General features: G+C 37.4%; 1 protein-coding gene and 1 pseudogene across 1 annotated transcript; both read right to left on the bottom strand.

The window, feature by feature from the left end:
* Positions 1-1,218: 1,218 nt before the first annotated feature.
* Positions 1,219-5,151, bottom strand: LOC115023647 (NACHT, LRR and PYD domains-containing protein 1b allele 3-like). Its single transcript, XM_029454828.1, has 9 exons — positions 4,343-5,151; positions 4,128-4,177; positions 3,955-4,019; positions 3,129-3,343; positions 2,750-2,997; positions 2,436-2,564; positions 2,191-2,314; positions 2,015-2,047; positions 1,219-1,876 (listed from the first exon to the last, which is right to left on the bottom strand). The coding sequence occupies exons 1-8, from the start codon at positions 4,908-4,910 to the stop codon at positions 2,016-2,018; spliced, it is 1,431 nt and encodes a 476-aa protein (XP_029310688.1). The 5' UTR covers positions 4,911-5,151; the 3' UTR covers positions 1,219-1,876; position 2,015.
* Positions 5,152-5,700: 549 nt separating this feature from the next.
* LOC115024025 (sterile alpha motif domain-containing protein 9-like) lies at positions 5,701-7,046 on the bottom strand (annotated as a pseudogene).
* Between the last annotated feature and the right edge of the window lie 9,746 nt (positions 7,047-16,792).

The following is a 16,792-nucleotide window of genomic DNA, read 5'->3' as shown; positions in this document are numbered from 1 at the left end:
AATACTGACTTTGCTACGATTATTGCAACATAAATTAATTTGCTGCAGCTTTTCCGAAAAAGTGTGATGCAATCAGCAACCATTTTTAAATAGTAAGTCAGAGTGAACACACATGTAATATCTAATTAGTCAGTAAAATGTATTTAAATGTTACAGAACATTATTGTTGAGAGCCTCAAAGTAAAGCTGCCTCAAAGTTGGCTCAGGGAGAAATATCCCTCAGATGTTAACGCAATACATTTATTTCACTGGTTCTGAATGAAACTATTAAAAAAATTATTGATCACATTTGCAAATATTCTTTCAATTGGATTATTTTTGCAGGAATGTTACAAAGACTAGTGGTTGTAATTGTTATTACGTGTAGGTTTTATCTTCACCAACAGCAGGTTGTGGGACTGTGTGGGACTTTGCCCTGAACCAGGCCTGTTATAATGCACCTCCTCCAGTCCACTAAACAGGTGAAGTATATTGTGTGCCTTTATCTCTATGGACGGTTCATTGTGTTTGAACACTGGAATCACTAATAGATACATTTGAACTTTCGTTATTGTGGATTAATCTCAACTGGTCAGAGACACAATGAGTTTAAATACCCAATAAAAGCAGTTCTGAAATAAAAATAATAATAGCTCTATGTATTCTTCTGGAAAAAGGCATCTCTCACAAAATGACAGTACAAATCATCATTTATTAATAATTATTGAGTGTTAATGCGTGTGATTTAATTAATACAATAAAACACATTTGTCTTAAATTGGAATTAGTTTGTTATTGCAGAAATAAAACATTGATAGATTAAATAATAACACAAATAAACATAGGACTATACACATCTGAGAAGATGTCACAATATACAGACACATTATTATTATTAATAATCTTTAGTCTCGACAATATAGAGATAAAATGTGAGCCAGGGAATGTAAGGAAAAAAAGACAAAATAATTAATATTTAAATAATAAAACAGATTCAAACTCAACATTCTTAGATTGTTCTGGTTTTAGCATTTAGCTGAAGGAACCCTGTGGGTTTTCTGATAAAAATATAATAAAAACGGGGCGTCCAGGTAGCACAGGCGACCCATATACAAAGGCTGAGTCCGTGCCACAGTGGCCCGTGGTTCAAGTCCGACCCGTGTCCATTTGCTGTATGTCGTTCCCCTTCTCTCTCTCCCCCTTTCACAATCTACACTTCTCTCTCTCCCCCTTTCACGATCTACAATTCTCTCTCCGGCATTAAAAGGCATAAAAAGCCCAAAAATATAACTAAAATAATATATATAATCAAACAAACCTTCAATCTCTTCATTAATCTTCATTAACATTTTCAAAGTTTTTAATCAAGCAATAAGTCATGTGTTCTTCCTCACATCTACTCATCAAAGCTTTAGAACTGTCACATATTAAACAACATTTAAACATAAACTGTGTCTTTAAAAGTGTCCTTCACAATAACATTGGGTTTGATTTACCCATTTGGCCAAATGTAAAACACTGAATATTTACGAAAGAAATTAAACATGAAAACGATATAAAAAAAGATTATTTTCTACTGAGTGCTTCGTTGCTTGTCCAGTACATCAAATAAACAGCAACATTTAATCAGTAACATTATGTCCAGCGTCCACTTCCAAAGCAACAAGACTTCTTTTTACGTTCACTGACTTTACCCTGATCTCTCCAGCTCAGAAACAAGACGCTTCATACTCTTCATCCTTTTAAGGATTTCATAGAGATCATCTTTGGCTTCTCTTTGGCTCTTTGTGCCGGCTGCAGTCACACGCGTGTGAATCTCCCTCATCTGGTTTTGTTTGGTTTTTAAGGCTCTCACAGAATCACAGAGCTGTCCGATGGCGATCCACACAATGCTGACCTGAGGCAGGAAGATAAAAGCAAAGCAAACATTGAATAGTGAAGAACAATCATAAGTTAAAATTATAAAACAAGGAAACAAGGTGGCACTTTGTAAAGTCATCTTCTTACTCCTCAATCCTAAACTTTCTTTTCTTACCTTAGTTATCAGTAGTTTGACTTTGGTAATCTCCTGAAATAAAATACAGGTCACAATGCTGATTAGTTCATGGATATTTAGCATGGCCACACATGGCATTAGGTTGTGCATATTTAGCTAAACAGATTAAAGGGGCTGCAAATCAATACGTTTAAAATGTTTTAAAAACCACTAACCTTTATGAATGGTACAGGTCCAGACAGTGTTCTGCTCACTTTGAAGCCTGAGGGTGAAGTCGCTGTCTGCATCTCTGATGAACACCTCAAAGTAATTTCTACCATCACATCTGAGCTCTCGTGTCTGTGCAAAAAAATAAAATAAACAAGGTTTAAGACTTTTTTTAAACAGTGAACTAAAAAAATGTGATTATATAGTAAGATAATGTACTGCGAGTACTGATATTAAAAATGGTGAAACTTACGCTGGGTTGAATGTTTGCATCCGTCTTGTCTGTTGTGAGGGAGAAATGATCTCCCAATTGCACGGACTTGTCTGGGCCTGGTTTTAGGATTAATATTGATCCACAAGACTTTTGCTTTTGTTCCACATCCTGTGAAAAAAGAAAGAAGAATAAATTATCCTCATACTCAAAGTTTTTGTAGTAAAGTCACAATGGTTTTAGTTCTGTGGTGTTCTTTTCAGAGTACAATATTGTAACTATACTGCCTTCCCAGGTGCTCATGTGTCACATCTTGTAATAGTTTGAATTATTAATGCAACAAATGAAGTAGAAACCTGTTGTAGAGCAGAATCCCGTGGCACCAGGTAAACATCCAATGTGAGGAACTCTTTGTTTGTCTTGTATATCAACACGTCATAGTAGAACGGGAGGCCCAGTTCCTTCCGGATCAGGACCCCCATCCGAGGGAAAGTGGGCTGGAGAAACTTGATGTGGGACGACTTCACTTCAGGTACCTTCTCCAGAACATCAAAGGTATCCGCATGTAGAACCGCAAACTTGTCTAAAACTGTAGAGTTTTGATCTACAAAGTACAAACGAATCATTACAAAATATATGCGTACTGGAATATATGTATGCTTACATATTTCTCAGCAGTAACCTCTACTTATAATAAAACAAAAAGATGTCCTTTCCCATTACATGACTACTCACCTACACAGATCCAGTGCGGCAGATGCACCTCCTCCATCTTCCCAGCTGTGACGGTGATGTCCATTAGGGGTCCTGCTGGCATGTAATCCGTACAGATAGGCCTCTTCATGTGTTCATCCCATGAGCTAAACTTGTATTTGAAGCTGACTTCTTCCTTACAAACCCAGCGCAGGGCAGACACACTGCACTCATAGTTGCCTGCTTGAGACTGTAGGCTAATTTTTAGGGGAAAACAAACGACTGTATTAAGGAACATAATGGATTAGAGATTGAACAGTCTTGTTTGTATTTGTCACAAACTGCAGCATTACTAGTGAACAACAGCAGATGACACTTAAAGGGGCAGTTCACTCCAAAATCAAAAAACACTATTAATGCTATTTGTCAATCCAGATTGTTTTGTTGTGAGTGGCCGAGGGTCTGAGATATCGGCTGTAGAAATATCTGCCTTCTGATACGGTACAAATAGTTCCTACATGAAACTGCTCACAACGAGGTGTGTGGATTATCTTGAGTAACCGGGTCATGATTTCTAGAAAGAGACATTGCTGTTGAATTTTCAAATGTATTCTTTTGGCGCTTTGAGCACCACAAGCCGAGTGCCATCTAGTTCCATTATATTTGAGAGAAGGCCGACATCTCTACGGCCGATATCTCCAACTCACATTTAATCAATCTAGATTGATAAAAACAAAAAAACACTACAGGTGAGGAAAAATATGTATTTCTTGATTTTTGAGTTAACTTAATTAATTTAACTATCATTGCTTTTCAGTTAATGTAATCTCTGTGCATTGAAATATATTATTTAAGACAAAATCATTACCTATAGGTTTGAACCTCATCCACTCTGTTGACTGCAGGTTGAAGTTTTGTCAAATCTTTGGAGTCCTGTGTCAGAAGGTAACATTTGTGTTTGTGAGCAGCCGTGGTTGTGGGATCAGCTATTTTTCAAAATTGATATAAAATACAGCAAAGAGCAAAAACAAAAAAACTTACCATTTCACCGGAACAAGCTCCAAACTCTGAGGTATCCATCCTTGAGATTCCTACTCCCACACAGAACAGGATTTCATTAGAAAAAGTAAAAAGATTCAAAAGCATTGTGAATGTAATATTTAAACAAGTTTCGCTCTTACGCCACAACACATTATGAAGCTATGTTTAACTAACCCTTTAATTCTGCTAATATTACAGTGCGTTACCCTTCTTACCCTTTTCTGCAGTTTTAGTGTGGATGGCAAAGGCTACAGGACCTTTGATGGTAAATCCAAGGTAGAAGGAAACTTGGCATTTTCTCCAGAGGCTGTTTCGGAGGTTTGCATCCACCTCAATGCTGGTGCCTCCAATAGTTGCATAGACTCTGTAGTTTCGTGTTTCCCCATGAACTTTAAGAAGGTGTTCTTGGACCCTGGGATCTTTGAAAATCATCTCTCTGCTCCAATCTTGTATCGCTTCCTCATTTCCCTGAAGAATCAGTCCCTCAAGGACCTTTCTGTGAACAATTCTGTCCAGATCTTGACCTTTTCCAATGAAAAACAGAGGCCGGAGGTACCTTGATCGAAGGTGTTTCTTATGTGCTTTTTCATACATGTTTTTCATACGCTCTATTAATTGACTGAGGTTAAAGACACAGTTGTCCTCACTCTCTGTAGGCCAGTGCAAGAGGAGGGCTAACATGTAGGGCTCAGGTGACTCTGTGGAGACTGGGGGCGTGTTCTGTTTAAATGCAGTTAAATGCTTGCTATCAAGAGGAGAGATTGCTCCCTTATTTCTTAACATGATATGAGAGAAGATGTAGTTGACCAGAGCTGTGTCCGAACCTTTGTGTAGAAATGTTTGTTCCCAACATGCAGTTATTTCTTTAAGGTCTGATTCTGTGCATTCTCTGTCAAGACATGAGAGTACTCCAGTAGTGGTGTCAGCCTGTTTTAGTTTAAGCTTCTGGTGGAGAACAGCATCTGGTGGGGCTTCAACATACTTCCTGTAGCACTCTGAGGTGACTTTAGAAATGTAAGCGGGATCATCTTTTTTCATGCTAATCTTTGAGTAAGTCAGATATTTATCAAAAAAAGCATATTTTCTCTCAACCTCATCTCTGAGGCTGTTTATGAGATCGTTGAATCCTAAAAGTCTGTCGTCTCCAAGTGATTTCAGGACAGAGCTCAAGGACACTTTCTTTGTGAGAACTCCTCTCCAAGTTTCATTCTGACTGACAAGTAGGTCGTACACAAGGTTGCAAACCTGCCAGATAACCAACCATCCCTCTGGTGGTGAAAAGCAGGTGAGACATTGTTCTTGCCATCTTTTTTCATGTCTGTCCCAAGTTCATTTTCAGCAAGTCTTTCTTCGTCTTTGAAAGCTTTAATGGCCTCTGATGCAAGTTTCAAAATTTCTCTTGGTTCAACAGGACGTATTTTGTTCTTCAGATGGTTCTTATGGACTTGGCCCAGTGTATCAGCAACAGAAGGAATTTTGGGGATCTCTCCTGCTTTGCTTTCTTTGCCCACATTTCTGCCTGAGCATAGTCCTTTCAGTTCTATGTAGTAAAAGCGAGCAAGTGCTTGTGGAAAAAATGGATTTTTATCAAATGTATTTGTTGCCACCTTTAAAACTGATGCACTCTGTTCCTCACCCTCCTTTCTTTGAATATCTAGAATCAGTCTAGAAAACATTTCTCGCTCCTCTTTCATCTCTGAACGATTGATTGGGTTCTTTTCTTTTTCCGTTTCTTTTTGTTTCGGTCTTCTTTTGGTTAGCATTTTGTTGACGAAACCAATCCAAATACAGAGGAACCTCGTCTTTGCACAAAGAGGTCAAGAAGTTTCTTGCTGTGTCACTTCGGGTCACACCTGCCTCAGCCATCACTTCAGTGCAACACTTTGCTATCAATGGGTGAGCCATGCAGACTTTTCTTTCAGAACCATCTTGTTGGAAGGTGATGATGAGATGGCTAAAGGGCTCCATTCTGTCCTCCAGTGGCAAGCATCCTTTTTTGAAGAAGTCCAGGCACTGAGACTCCCAGAGATATGAGCCTGGTACATAGGCATTCAGCAGGGATAGGAAGGCAGCAAGCTGGGTCTCCTGAGTTTTATTTTTATTTTTGATGCTTTTGAAAACAGAGCACGCCTCCTTGATGTAAGCCTGAGAGAAATTAGTTTGCATTATGTTAAAGCCATGAAATTGTTTGCATTTATCCCTGTACTTTCTGTTGAGCTCCTTCTTTTTCTCATTGAATGTTTTCTCCTCTGTGTCAGAAAGCACCTCTTGTAGGAAGACATGGCCAGTCTGTAAAGCTGCATCCTCTCTAACAAGGCTGAGTAAAATAACCACAGGCATACGAGGTGACAATCTTCTGCTCAGCAATCGTCATCATAATGCTTTCTTGCAGATCTTCCAAAATCTTCTCACCATCCACTAACAGCAGCACAGTGTTTTGGTTGCCTCCACTGCCTGCTGTGAAAAGGCAGACCACCTCCTCTGCTACTTTTCGGTATGTCTGAGGTTGAATCCTGTTAAAACGGCACTCCTGAAGTTTTTTTTCAAGTCCCACAACACCTTCATGGCCAGTGTGGTCCCTCCACACCCTGGCTGGTGGAACAGTTTAACAGTTGATATTCCAGGGAGTTTTCTGGATTTGTGGATTTGTTCCACAAGTGTATCGTATCCATCTCGTTTGATGAAAGGAGTTCCAGTGCCATCTGACGCTGCCTGTTCACTTACGTGAAAGTTTAACCATTTGGGCGGTGCCCCCCTGTAGAAGTTTTCCTCCGTCTGATCATTGACGTCTGCATCGAGAGACTCTCCTTCAAACTGATTTGAATAGAGAACATCCAACAGTGTGAGGAAATGTCTGATTTCCCCTCCAACGTAAGTTTCTTCACCTTTAGCCGTGGACAGGGCCGGTGGATTCGCCATCTCACACTTTCAGTTTCCTGCAGCAAAGGTAAACACAGATTTTAAATCAGAACCTTTTGAGATTATAAATGTACATACAAAACAGATCAGTTTATAGAAAATTATGCATTTTAGCAAATGATTGACACACACAACTGTCTTTCCATCTTTGTGAGGACCCTCATTAACATAATGCATTCACTGGTTCCCAAACTTTCTGTGGCCAAGGGACACCAAAGACCAAGCCAAAATCTTAAGGCACACCTGTGTTTATATCCGGGCAGAATCCCTCTTATAACACATAGTATCACTGTTATCATTCTGTGGACATTTATTTAGCCTAGTCCTTCTAAGAAGCTGTTCTCCTTCACACTAGCAGAGAGCCTCTGATGTGTCACACTCTAATATTCCCACCATGCGCAAATGGCTAAAGCGAAGTTTGCGTTGACAGATTTTTAATTGTTTTAATTTATATTAGGCCAAAGCATATAAGACCTATTATTTCTATATTGTGAAATAAGTGTGTATGACAAAGTACTGATAAAGTACAGCGTTTCCCTGCGTTAACCCTAACCCTAACCCTTATCTTAACCATCACAACTAAATGCCAATAGTAAAAATGAAATGCCATATATTTATCTGATTATTTAATATTATTTAAGTATAATTATTAATACAACTACATTTTGATACTTTGAATAACTAAAATATTAATCTTAAATACTTAAATCTGCTTAAAAATATGCTTTATTATGAAAATGGTGCAAAATAAGCAATAAACCTCTTAGAAAACTTTTATTTAAAAAGAACCGTGTCAACATAAATACTGCTCCTGTAAAACAACAACATAATGTTGGACGACCTACAGAAACAACACCTGAGACGGTTATAACTCCTTACAAATGATTGTTATAGGTGACTTATTACAAACCTTTACCACTTCTTTTTTACAAAACTCAAACTCGGATCAAACGATTGGGCTGAATATCCTCCCCCCCAAAAAATGTACTTTTGACCTTTTAAAGGATCCTGTAAGGTTTGCATATATTCTCTCAAAAAGCAGTTTAAAATATATACAAGTGAATAAATTATTGCAATATATTCTCTGCTGATTGTGAAAAGATATAAAATCAGAAAGAACATTTTAAAAATGGGCTTCAATAGCAATATTCGGAAAACACACTGTAGGCACGCTCACATTTCACCTCTAACAATTCCTGTGAGTTGGCTCTTGTTTTATCACTTAAATGAAAAAGAAATGTTTTCCGTCAGACACCTGTGGGACGTGCACCAGGGCAGGAGGCAGTTGTCTGAAGAGGTCTAATAATACCATACTGTCAAAATGTTCCACTAGAAGTAAAAGTCCTACATTGTGTGTAACAATCTTCAGGGCGTCAGGGTGGTTATACAGCGTACAGTATCTTGGCACTCTTTGTGCCAAGATATAGATTTACAGCACATAAACTTCAGTAAAAATAAAACATTACAATAGCATTGATCTTTTTAGTCTAACTGAACTGGTTACAGATTGATACAGTGTTTAAAAAGTTTTCTTACCTTTTCCAATATGATGCCGATGTCTCTGAAGTCTTGTGAGCGTGCCGTGTGGCTGCTAACTATGCGTTTCCCGTGAAAGATGCTTGAAGTTAATATAGGCCCAGTGAGTGGGTGTAACCACTGATGGATAGATAAAGGTGTGGGTTGGGTATGCCAATTAATAATTAATATGTGATACAAATATGTGTTGTCATTCAAGGACACATTTGCAACCTGTAGGCCTATACGGGGGAAAAGGGCTCAATCTTGCAGATTTGGCCTTGAGGGTGAAAAACGGTGGACATAAGATTTAAGTATTAATATGACAGTATCGTTTAAAAAAAAAAACCTTACAAAGATTTCCAGGAAAGGGGGGGGGGGTGTGAGTTGATTTGATCCATATAATGCTGGTGACAGGAGATCATTAAAATAATTTACTCTCCGTTATTGCCCTATGATAAAAACTAAAACTAAAACTAAACTTTCCACTGTTCTAATCTTTATAATAAACACACTTTCAGTTAAGTTTCCTTTTATCCACAAGAGGAAACCTAACAATGCATTCCTGCACCAACAGATCTTTCTTTCTTTAAACCTTTTCATCAAGGTGCTTTATATAAATAATAATTGGTGTGATGAGAGCCTATCACAATAAAAGTCCAAAGTGACTTCACAATGCTTGTTTTGTTCTACAAATAGTTTGATAGTGCAATTGAAATATTTATATTTAAGAAGCTGGAATCTTGAACTGTTTGGAATTGGATTGATTTGCCATTTTTTCAATTGACAAATTAATTAGTCAACAAAAAAAAAAAGCAAAGAAAGAAAAAGCCCCATCTACTATAAGCACTTGCATTGTCACATCAAACACACTTTTATTTGTTAGCTTAAAAGGGGATACACTCCTAAAGATGATATCATGCTCTTGCTCCTACAGGGTTTGAATGCACTTATTGTCTCTACATCTGGCAAATGAGTATCATATGTAATAAAAAATAAATAAATATAATATTTACCTGTGAAATATAGCGGAGTAGAAGTACCTCAAATGTGTCAGTACAGCAACTCGTCTTTCTAAACTCTCAATGGAAAGAAAGAAACTTCACACGGTACGTAGGTTAGCAAATATATTTTTAATATATAATATTTATATTTATTTTAGCACAATGACAAAATGGCATAATTTCAGTTCAGTCTCATTTAAATCATGACAAAAAGCCACACCTTTATATTTGTTTGAATAATACCTCATATCATACTTTGTTGCGGTCATTGCAAAATACATCCTTAAGTACTTCTTGCCCATTGAGAGGAAAACCTTAGCAGAAGTTTCTAACAGCGTTGAGCCGATGGCATCCAACAGGATTACGTTATGAGCTGTATGCGGTAATGTAAAAATGGATGTAATGACGCTCTTCTCTGCATTGTTAAGCGCAGTCACATCCTCTAAAACCATCACTTTCTTTGTCACAACGGGATCAATTCATTGTCTCACACCAAATTCAACTGTGTGCACGTGAATCTATATGAATTATTTAAGAGCAATATGTCTCGCACCTGTCACATGCTACACCTTTCGAGAACGAAACACATTACAAAATAAGAGGCAGATTATGAGATCAAAAGTCTCAAAATCATTAAGAGTTTCAATTCAAAACCCTACTTGGAGGTTAGTGTTTGAAGATTAAAGGTTTGTATCCATCCTCAGAGGTATTGAGATAATTTCTACTAACAAATTACTTTTTAAATCCTGTCTGTAAAAACCTCTAACCAACAACTGCTCCCATGCCGAGTCAAATTGTTAGATGCATATAGAACTTTAACTACAACACATGAATGTTTTCAGTTAAACCTCCAGTTACAAAGATCAGATTAGTGTTGAAAACTCCTCAAAATAGCCTCTATAGTCCACTACTGCAAAAACGCACACACTTCAGAAAATCTCTGATCGAGCCACAAGCTTTAATGTGACCATCTGAAATACAGATTGTTCACTACAAACATTATGAGACATTGCTAAAAGTCAAGCATGCCATGATTTCAAGTCCATCCAACACAGCAGTTTGCAACTGAATCAAGTTGGCACTTTTACCACAATGTACTACTTGCTTTTTTTGTGCGTGAAATGTAAACTTTATTCATCAGAATTTAAAGAAAAACACCTTGTTTTGCTATGCAGCTCTAGAGAAATGTTAGTCGGTGTAGTTAAAAGCGTGTGCACAATTTCCAGGAACCTAATGTGACTCACACTTACAGTTAAAAAGGTGCAAAGGAAAACATAAAAACATTGCTGCACAACTTGATAGGATGAGACTGACCAGACATTCAGCATTCCTAACATTTACATACCTTATGATCATTAAATACATCTCACCATTGTACAGCATTCTTGTGCAAGACCTGCCACATTCAAAATTATACTCAAGACTTGTAACTTCCTTGGAAACAGAGATTTTCATCAAAGTATCAACCTACATATTTCTCTCTGCTCACACCTCAAACAGCTATTCAGGAGCTATTCATACCAACTCTACCCAGCACTGAAACGTATACCTCTTCACTCCATCACGTCATCCATGTGTCCATTAACTATTCACTGACACGTTAAGCTTACTTTAAAAATAAAAATAGCAAATAAAACCATGGAGCCTCAAGTGTATGAAATAAAAACTAATATGAATACATTGTGTAAAACGTATGAACAAATAAATTGTCAAATATGTATTTTATTAAAGCTCAACTTCAGTAGGCTATTATTCAATATTACTTCATCATTCTTATTTTCATATTAACGTTTTATGTTTGTATATATTTCAATATAGACATTTAATTTCACAATGCTCTTTCAGCCAAATTATTTTTAAGCTAGCAAGCTCAACAAATGCTACTAAATGTAAACAGTTAGCTTATGTTAGCTTGAGCAACAACACAGTAGTTATTCTGATTCAACCAACTAAAACAGACACAGTAAATAACCTTTTAATTAGCTCAACATGCTACGTACCTAGCTGCTAACTAGCTAGGATGTTTAGCCGTATTAGCTCGCTCCTGTTGGCTCGAGCGACCACAGACTCGCCTAGTTAGCATCAAGCGCAGTCTTTTTTTAGCTAAACAAAAGGTTAGTTTCAGTGCCTGTTAAGTTTATTTACAGCAACAGCCTTTAGTTGGCTGACTCAGAATGACTTGACTGTTTTTGCACTTACAGGCGCTAACTGGCTAAATGTGATAGAAGAGTCAATTTGATTATTTTACACAATGAATCCATGTGACATTCATTTTATAATTATTTTATATTGAACCTTTGGGGCTCCATACACAACTAGAGTGACTGCTTATTGTTCAGATGAGGGTTGTCTATTGCCTGTTCTTTTATACCCAATGGGTTATCTTTTTTTTATTTATTTTTTTAAGTAAATAGAATGAGATTTATTTCCACAAAAACACTACCAACAATCAGGTAATACAGACTGCACTCCACAAATCAAGAGCCAATATTTCTAGAACTTTATACATGCACCTAGCCAACATTTGTAAGACACTAGCCTACTCTTTACTTTTCTTGCTCTTGGTGCAATGTGCAAGTGACAACATGTATCATACGGACAAAATGGCAGATTATGACTTTGTGACTGCTTTTATCTTTTGTCATGATTTGGAAACTCTCTGAATAAAATCATTTTACGAGCAGTGACCACGACACATCTGATCAAATACGACACAGTAAAACATAATATGTTACATATCAGTAAATACAATGAAATGAATATCAATTGTTTTTTTTTGTAAAATCATCACCCAAAGCCGAAACAGCAAAACATGAATGAAGAGAATAACATGAATTATAAAAGTGTTGATGCATGGTCTGCTTAACATTAGATAAGCATCACGTTTTCCTCCCCTTGATTTGTTTCCAGTTAGTTAAACAAAATCAGGATACGTAAAAACAACAATATATAGGCATTAAATAAATTAATCAAGTTCAAAACAGTGATATATATTCAAAATACATATTTACAACTCTAATGAAATGAACAAAAAACAAAAAACCCAGTTGTATCCTTAAGGGAAAATGATTCGTTTGAATGAATTTTATTTGACTGTTAGCATTATATGCTGAATACCTTCAAACAATATTTACTTCTTCATTTCCTACTTCATCTATACTCATGTATTGATTATGAATCAGGTATTCACCATAAATACATATATATTTTAGTATGGTTATACTTTTGCAGCATTTACTAAGTTGATATGTACTTGGTACATTGAAATCCAAATTTGACATCATTTGTGACTGATATGTTGATATAGTATGTGCCAATTGGCTACCGAGGAAACGCTAAGCATCGCCAAACATACAATCCACCTGGTGATGAAGTCAGAGGGGCTGTGCCACGGTTACCATGGTGACATTGATAGGGGTTTACTTTAGGGGAGTAGGAAACAGGAAGTGGACGTGAAAAACATGAAAGAAATTGGGGATGGGTGCAGCACAGCCACATTTCAATGCTTATTACACTTTGATTTTTTAATAATCCAGTGAATACACCTCTAACCAAACAATCACACAGTTGGATTTTTTTTCTTTTTTGATGTTTACAGATATTGCATGGACAAACTACTGACAAACTACCACACAATTGTTAACATGAGTCCATTGCCTACTGAAATTCTGAGAGAGAACAAAAATAAAAGTCACTTGGTCACATACATCTAAATTCACAAGTTGCTATTCAAAAAGCACTTCAAATGAAAGGAGAAGAAAAGAAAATACAATGGCCCAAATCCTCCCTTGTTAATATTTTGTACACTAATGGTAACACATGCTGAGATCTGGAAAGAAAAACCTGGGAAAAGACCATTACCCACAGGTCATAGCAGTAAGTACAACTGCCTCCCTTTGCCTGACAAAATACTCAGTTCAGCACTGAGATAAATGCAGTGGTCCCATTTTGTGTTCACTAGGCTCAAGCTATAGGAGGGCAGCTACCGCTTCACTTGGGGTCAGGCCTAGGGAGGGCTAGTCTGGACGCTGAACAGAAAATCCACCCAGAAATACTCATAACATCGTCATATAGGCTATTATCAATCTGAAAAGATCAGTGCACATACCATGATATAATATATGATGAAGTATTGCATTCTACAGGTTTTAAGTCTAAGACTAAGTATGTGTCGTGGCTGAATTTTGATGCTCAAGCGATTAATTTCTACCTAAATGACAGGCCTGGGCAAAACTACAACATTTTTAAAGAAGCCCTTTCTCTTGGTTTCTTAAAAAACTACTTAGAATAAAACGTCACTAACTAAGATGTGGCTTCACAGATAAACAGGACAGAGTTCAAGAGCTAGCGGCTCTGTGAGGCTGCACCTAGACACAGTGGTGCTTTGAGCTAAATGCTAACGTCAGCATGCTAACATGCTCACAATAACAAAGCTAATATGCATTGTGGTTTAATGTTTACCATGCTTGCCATCTAAGTTTAGCGTGTTAGCATGCTAACATTTGCTAATTTCTGCCAAACAGAAAGTGCACCTTGGGCTGTCATAAACTAAAGTATTGGAAAAATAAAAACCTGACAAATAGCGCTAGACGAAAAGTCAGTTATTATAATTCATCCTCCGAGAACCATGCATCTCTGTACCAAATGTCATGGAAATCCATCCAATAGTTGAGACATTTTACACTGGTTGGTGGAATTAGAGGAAAAGTCATCAGGGTTTATCCTCTGGCGACCATGAATGTGTGAACCAAATTTCATAGCAATTAATCCAATATTTGTTAAAATATTTCAGTCCGGACCAAAGTGGTGGATCACTGTAAAATGAGCCCAGTTCTATTGAAAGTATAGCATATAACAGTGTTTAAGTATTTAAGGGTGAACTATTCCTTTAACCTTATAAAAAGCTTGATCTGGCCTCGATTAACGGGATGTTTTAGGCAAATAACCATAACCACCGTTTGTAAACTATTAAACCTCCTCACAGCAGGCATTAGAGGACAATCGAATGTTTCAGTTACCTTTAGAACTTGTGTTGTACAGTTTAGTTGGTCTAACAAGTGTTTCCCCCCCCCCAGTTTTCTTCTTCTTTCCTTAACTGCACATTTAATTCCTCTTATGAAGCGCCACCCTGCACATCCGTCATGCAGCAACACAAGAATATCAGGATCTTGTCAAACACCCTGACTTGCTCTTTACATTATGTGATTGGTTGGGAGGATGTGTTACAGTGCAGAGTTTTCCTACAGACGTAAATGCATAGGATACAAATACTAAACACTACAATATACGGCGAGCAATACAAAAGAAAAACAAAACAAACAGATCACGTAAACTGTGATGGAAATAAAAGTCTTGGTCATTGGCACTGGGGTTGGAGTGGAGCATGGCGGTGAGGGAGAGGAGGGAGGGAGCGGGGCTGGGAGAGATGATATCATACACTGATGGATTTCTATGTCGTTGGTTCATTTTTGTTTTTGATCCTACAGCTTTGATAACAACAAAACATGGGGGGGGGGGGGGCAGAAATAGACCCACAGACATTCTGTACACACCAACACTGAAGTCCTTAGCAAATTTCAGAATAAAAGTGCTCTCTTTAAAAGTGAGAGTGGTTTTGAATGACTTGACGTGTGTGTCGCCGTCTGTCTCCGCTTTATTCACACACACACACACACACACACACACACACACACACACACACACACACACACACACACACACACACACACACATAGTTGTGAAAAACTTTGGGGTGAACACAAAGTACACTAAGGCTTCAACGCGGGGAAAAGAGAGACACAGTGTTCAAAAGAGCAATTATTATAGTTTAGTTTCAACAGTCTTGCTAGCTATTATGTTGGTGCGTGGCGGGAATGGCATAGTCGACGGGTTATGAGCTGTTCATTAGAGATCCTTGTCACAATCTACTTCATGTACAGTTTATTAAAAGGACATGTTTTATTATCACATGCCAGGTTTGCTTTCTGCCATTTCCTCCCTTCTGTCACTTTGAATCTGCCCTTAGAGGCGTTAGTTTCACTTCTCCTTCAGGGAAAAGTCACAAGCTGGTCAGTTATTTCCTGTGCAACAGATGAAATTGGCAACAAAAGGGGTGAAAGAAAGTTTAGGGTTCGTCTCTTTACACAACATTTTCACACAGCAAATATAATATCCAACATGATCTCTCAAAAGATACTTTCATATTCTCTAACGTAGTCGATGTACTTTTAGTGCTCGCTAAGTGTTTTCCATCTCAATTGTGAATAGTTTCCGATTTGATAAAATTAGGGTGAAAGTGGGTGAAACTGAACGTACAGTGGAAATTCGAGGAGCACACACTGCAGGTCAATATATTATTTCTGCTATATTTTCTTCTGATATATTATTTGTATATTTACAGCTGTAGCCAGCTCATACGACAGACTCTCGCGAACTGGTCCCCTTGATGACGAGAGAACCTATGGACATCCATAGTATAGAAATAGTCGCTATAACTTTCCCATCTAAATATTGTTTCTAAATAACTCTTGCTATGATTATAAGCTAAAGGCAAATATTGGCTTTTCCTATGAAAATCAACTTGAAATATCTTCTAAAATATTTTTATTTTGCTCTTGAAACGTGATAGAATTATCTGCGTAAGAGTAAAGGGAATGCATACAGAACAGTCTTTACGTTTGTCTTAAAGTTTAGATTCAAATACAGCGACCTGGTAATGTGGCCAAGAGGCAAGAAGATGGTACATTTATAACTGTAATTATGTTTTATTAACTTTACGGGCTTTTTAGAGGAATCTTTCTCCATTTTGGGAAACCCTTTTTCGCCAAGCGTTAGATGAGACGATCGATGCACCTCATGTTTGAATGTGGCACCGACCTTCGAATCCAAGTCACAGCAAAAATGTTGAGTTTACTCTTTCAGATTAAAAACACCTGAACTATTAATAGATAATTAGAGTCATATATGTGAGATTGAGATACATTTGGAGTGTTTTCTTTTACGAAGTATAAACGTTAGCTTCAGTTTGTTTTTGATGTTAACTTTAGTTTCATTTTATCTCCGACAGTTTTGACATAGAAACTATTCCATTTCACTTTGTTGTTAAGTTTTGAAGACGGGGTTTATAAATTCTTCATGGGTGGATGTCTCAACTATAGCAACCTTCACACACACACACACACACACACACACTGAACAGGGTTTACAGATACTCATTCTGAACTGACC

Source organism: Cottoperca gobio, chromosome 18 (assembly GCF_900634415.1).
Source record: "Cottoperca gobio chromosome 18, fCotGob3.1, whole genome shotgun sequence".
Taxonomy (NCBI): Eukaryota; Metazoa; Chordata; class Actinopteri; order Perciformes; family Bovichtidae; genus Cottoperca; species Cottoperca gobio.
This window is presented reverse-complemented; position numbering and strand designations above follow the sequence as displayed.

Coding starts and splice junctions, on each gene's coding strand:
- LOC115023647 (XM_029454828.1), bottom strand. CDS start 4,910: ATGTTAAGAAATAAGGGAGCAATCTCTCCTCTTGATAGCAAGCATTTA. Junction 2,998..3,128: donor GCCGCACTGGATCTGTGTAG/GTGAGTAGTCAT, acceptor TGTACTTTGTAG/ATCAAAACTCTACAGTTTTA. Junction 2,048..2,190: donor GACCTGTACCATTCATAAAG/GTTAGTGGTTTT, acceptor ATTTTATTTCAG/GAGATTACCAAAGTCAAACT.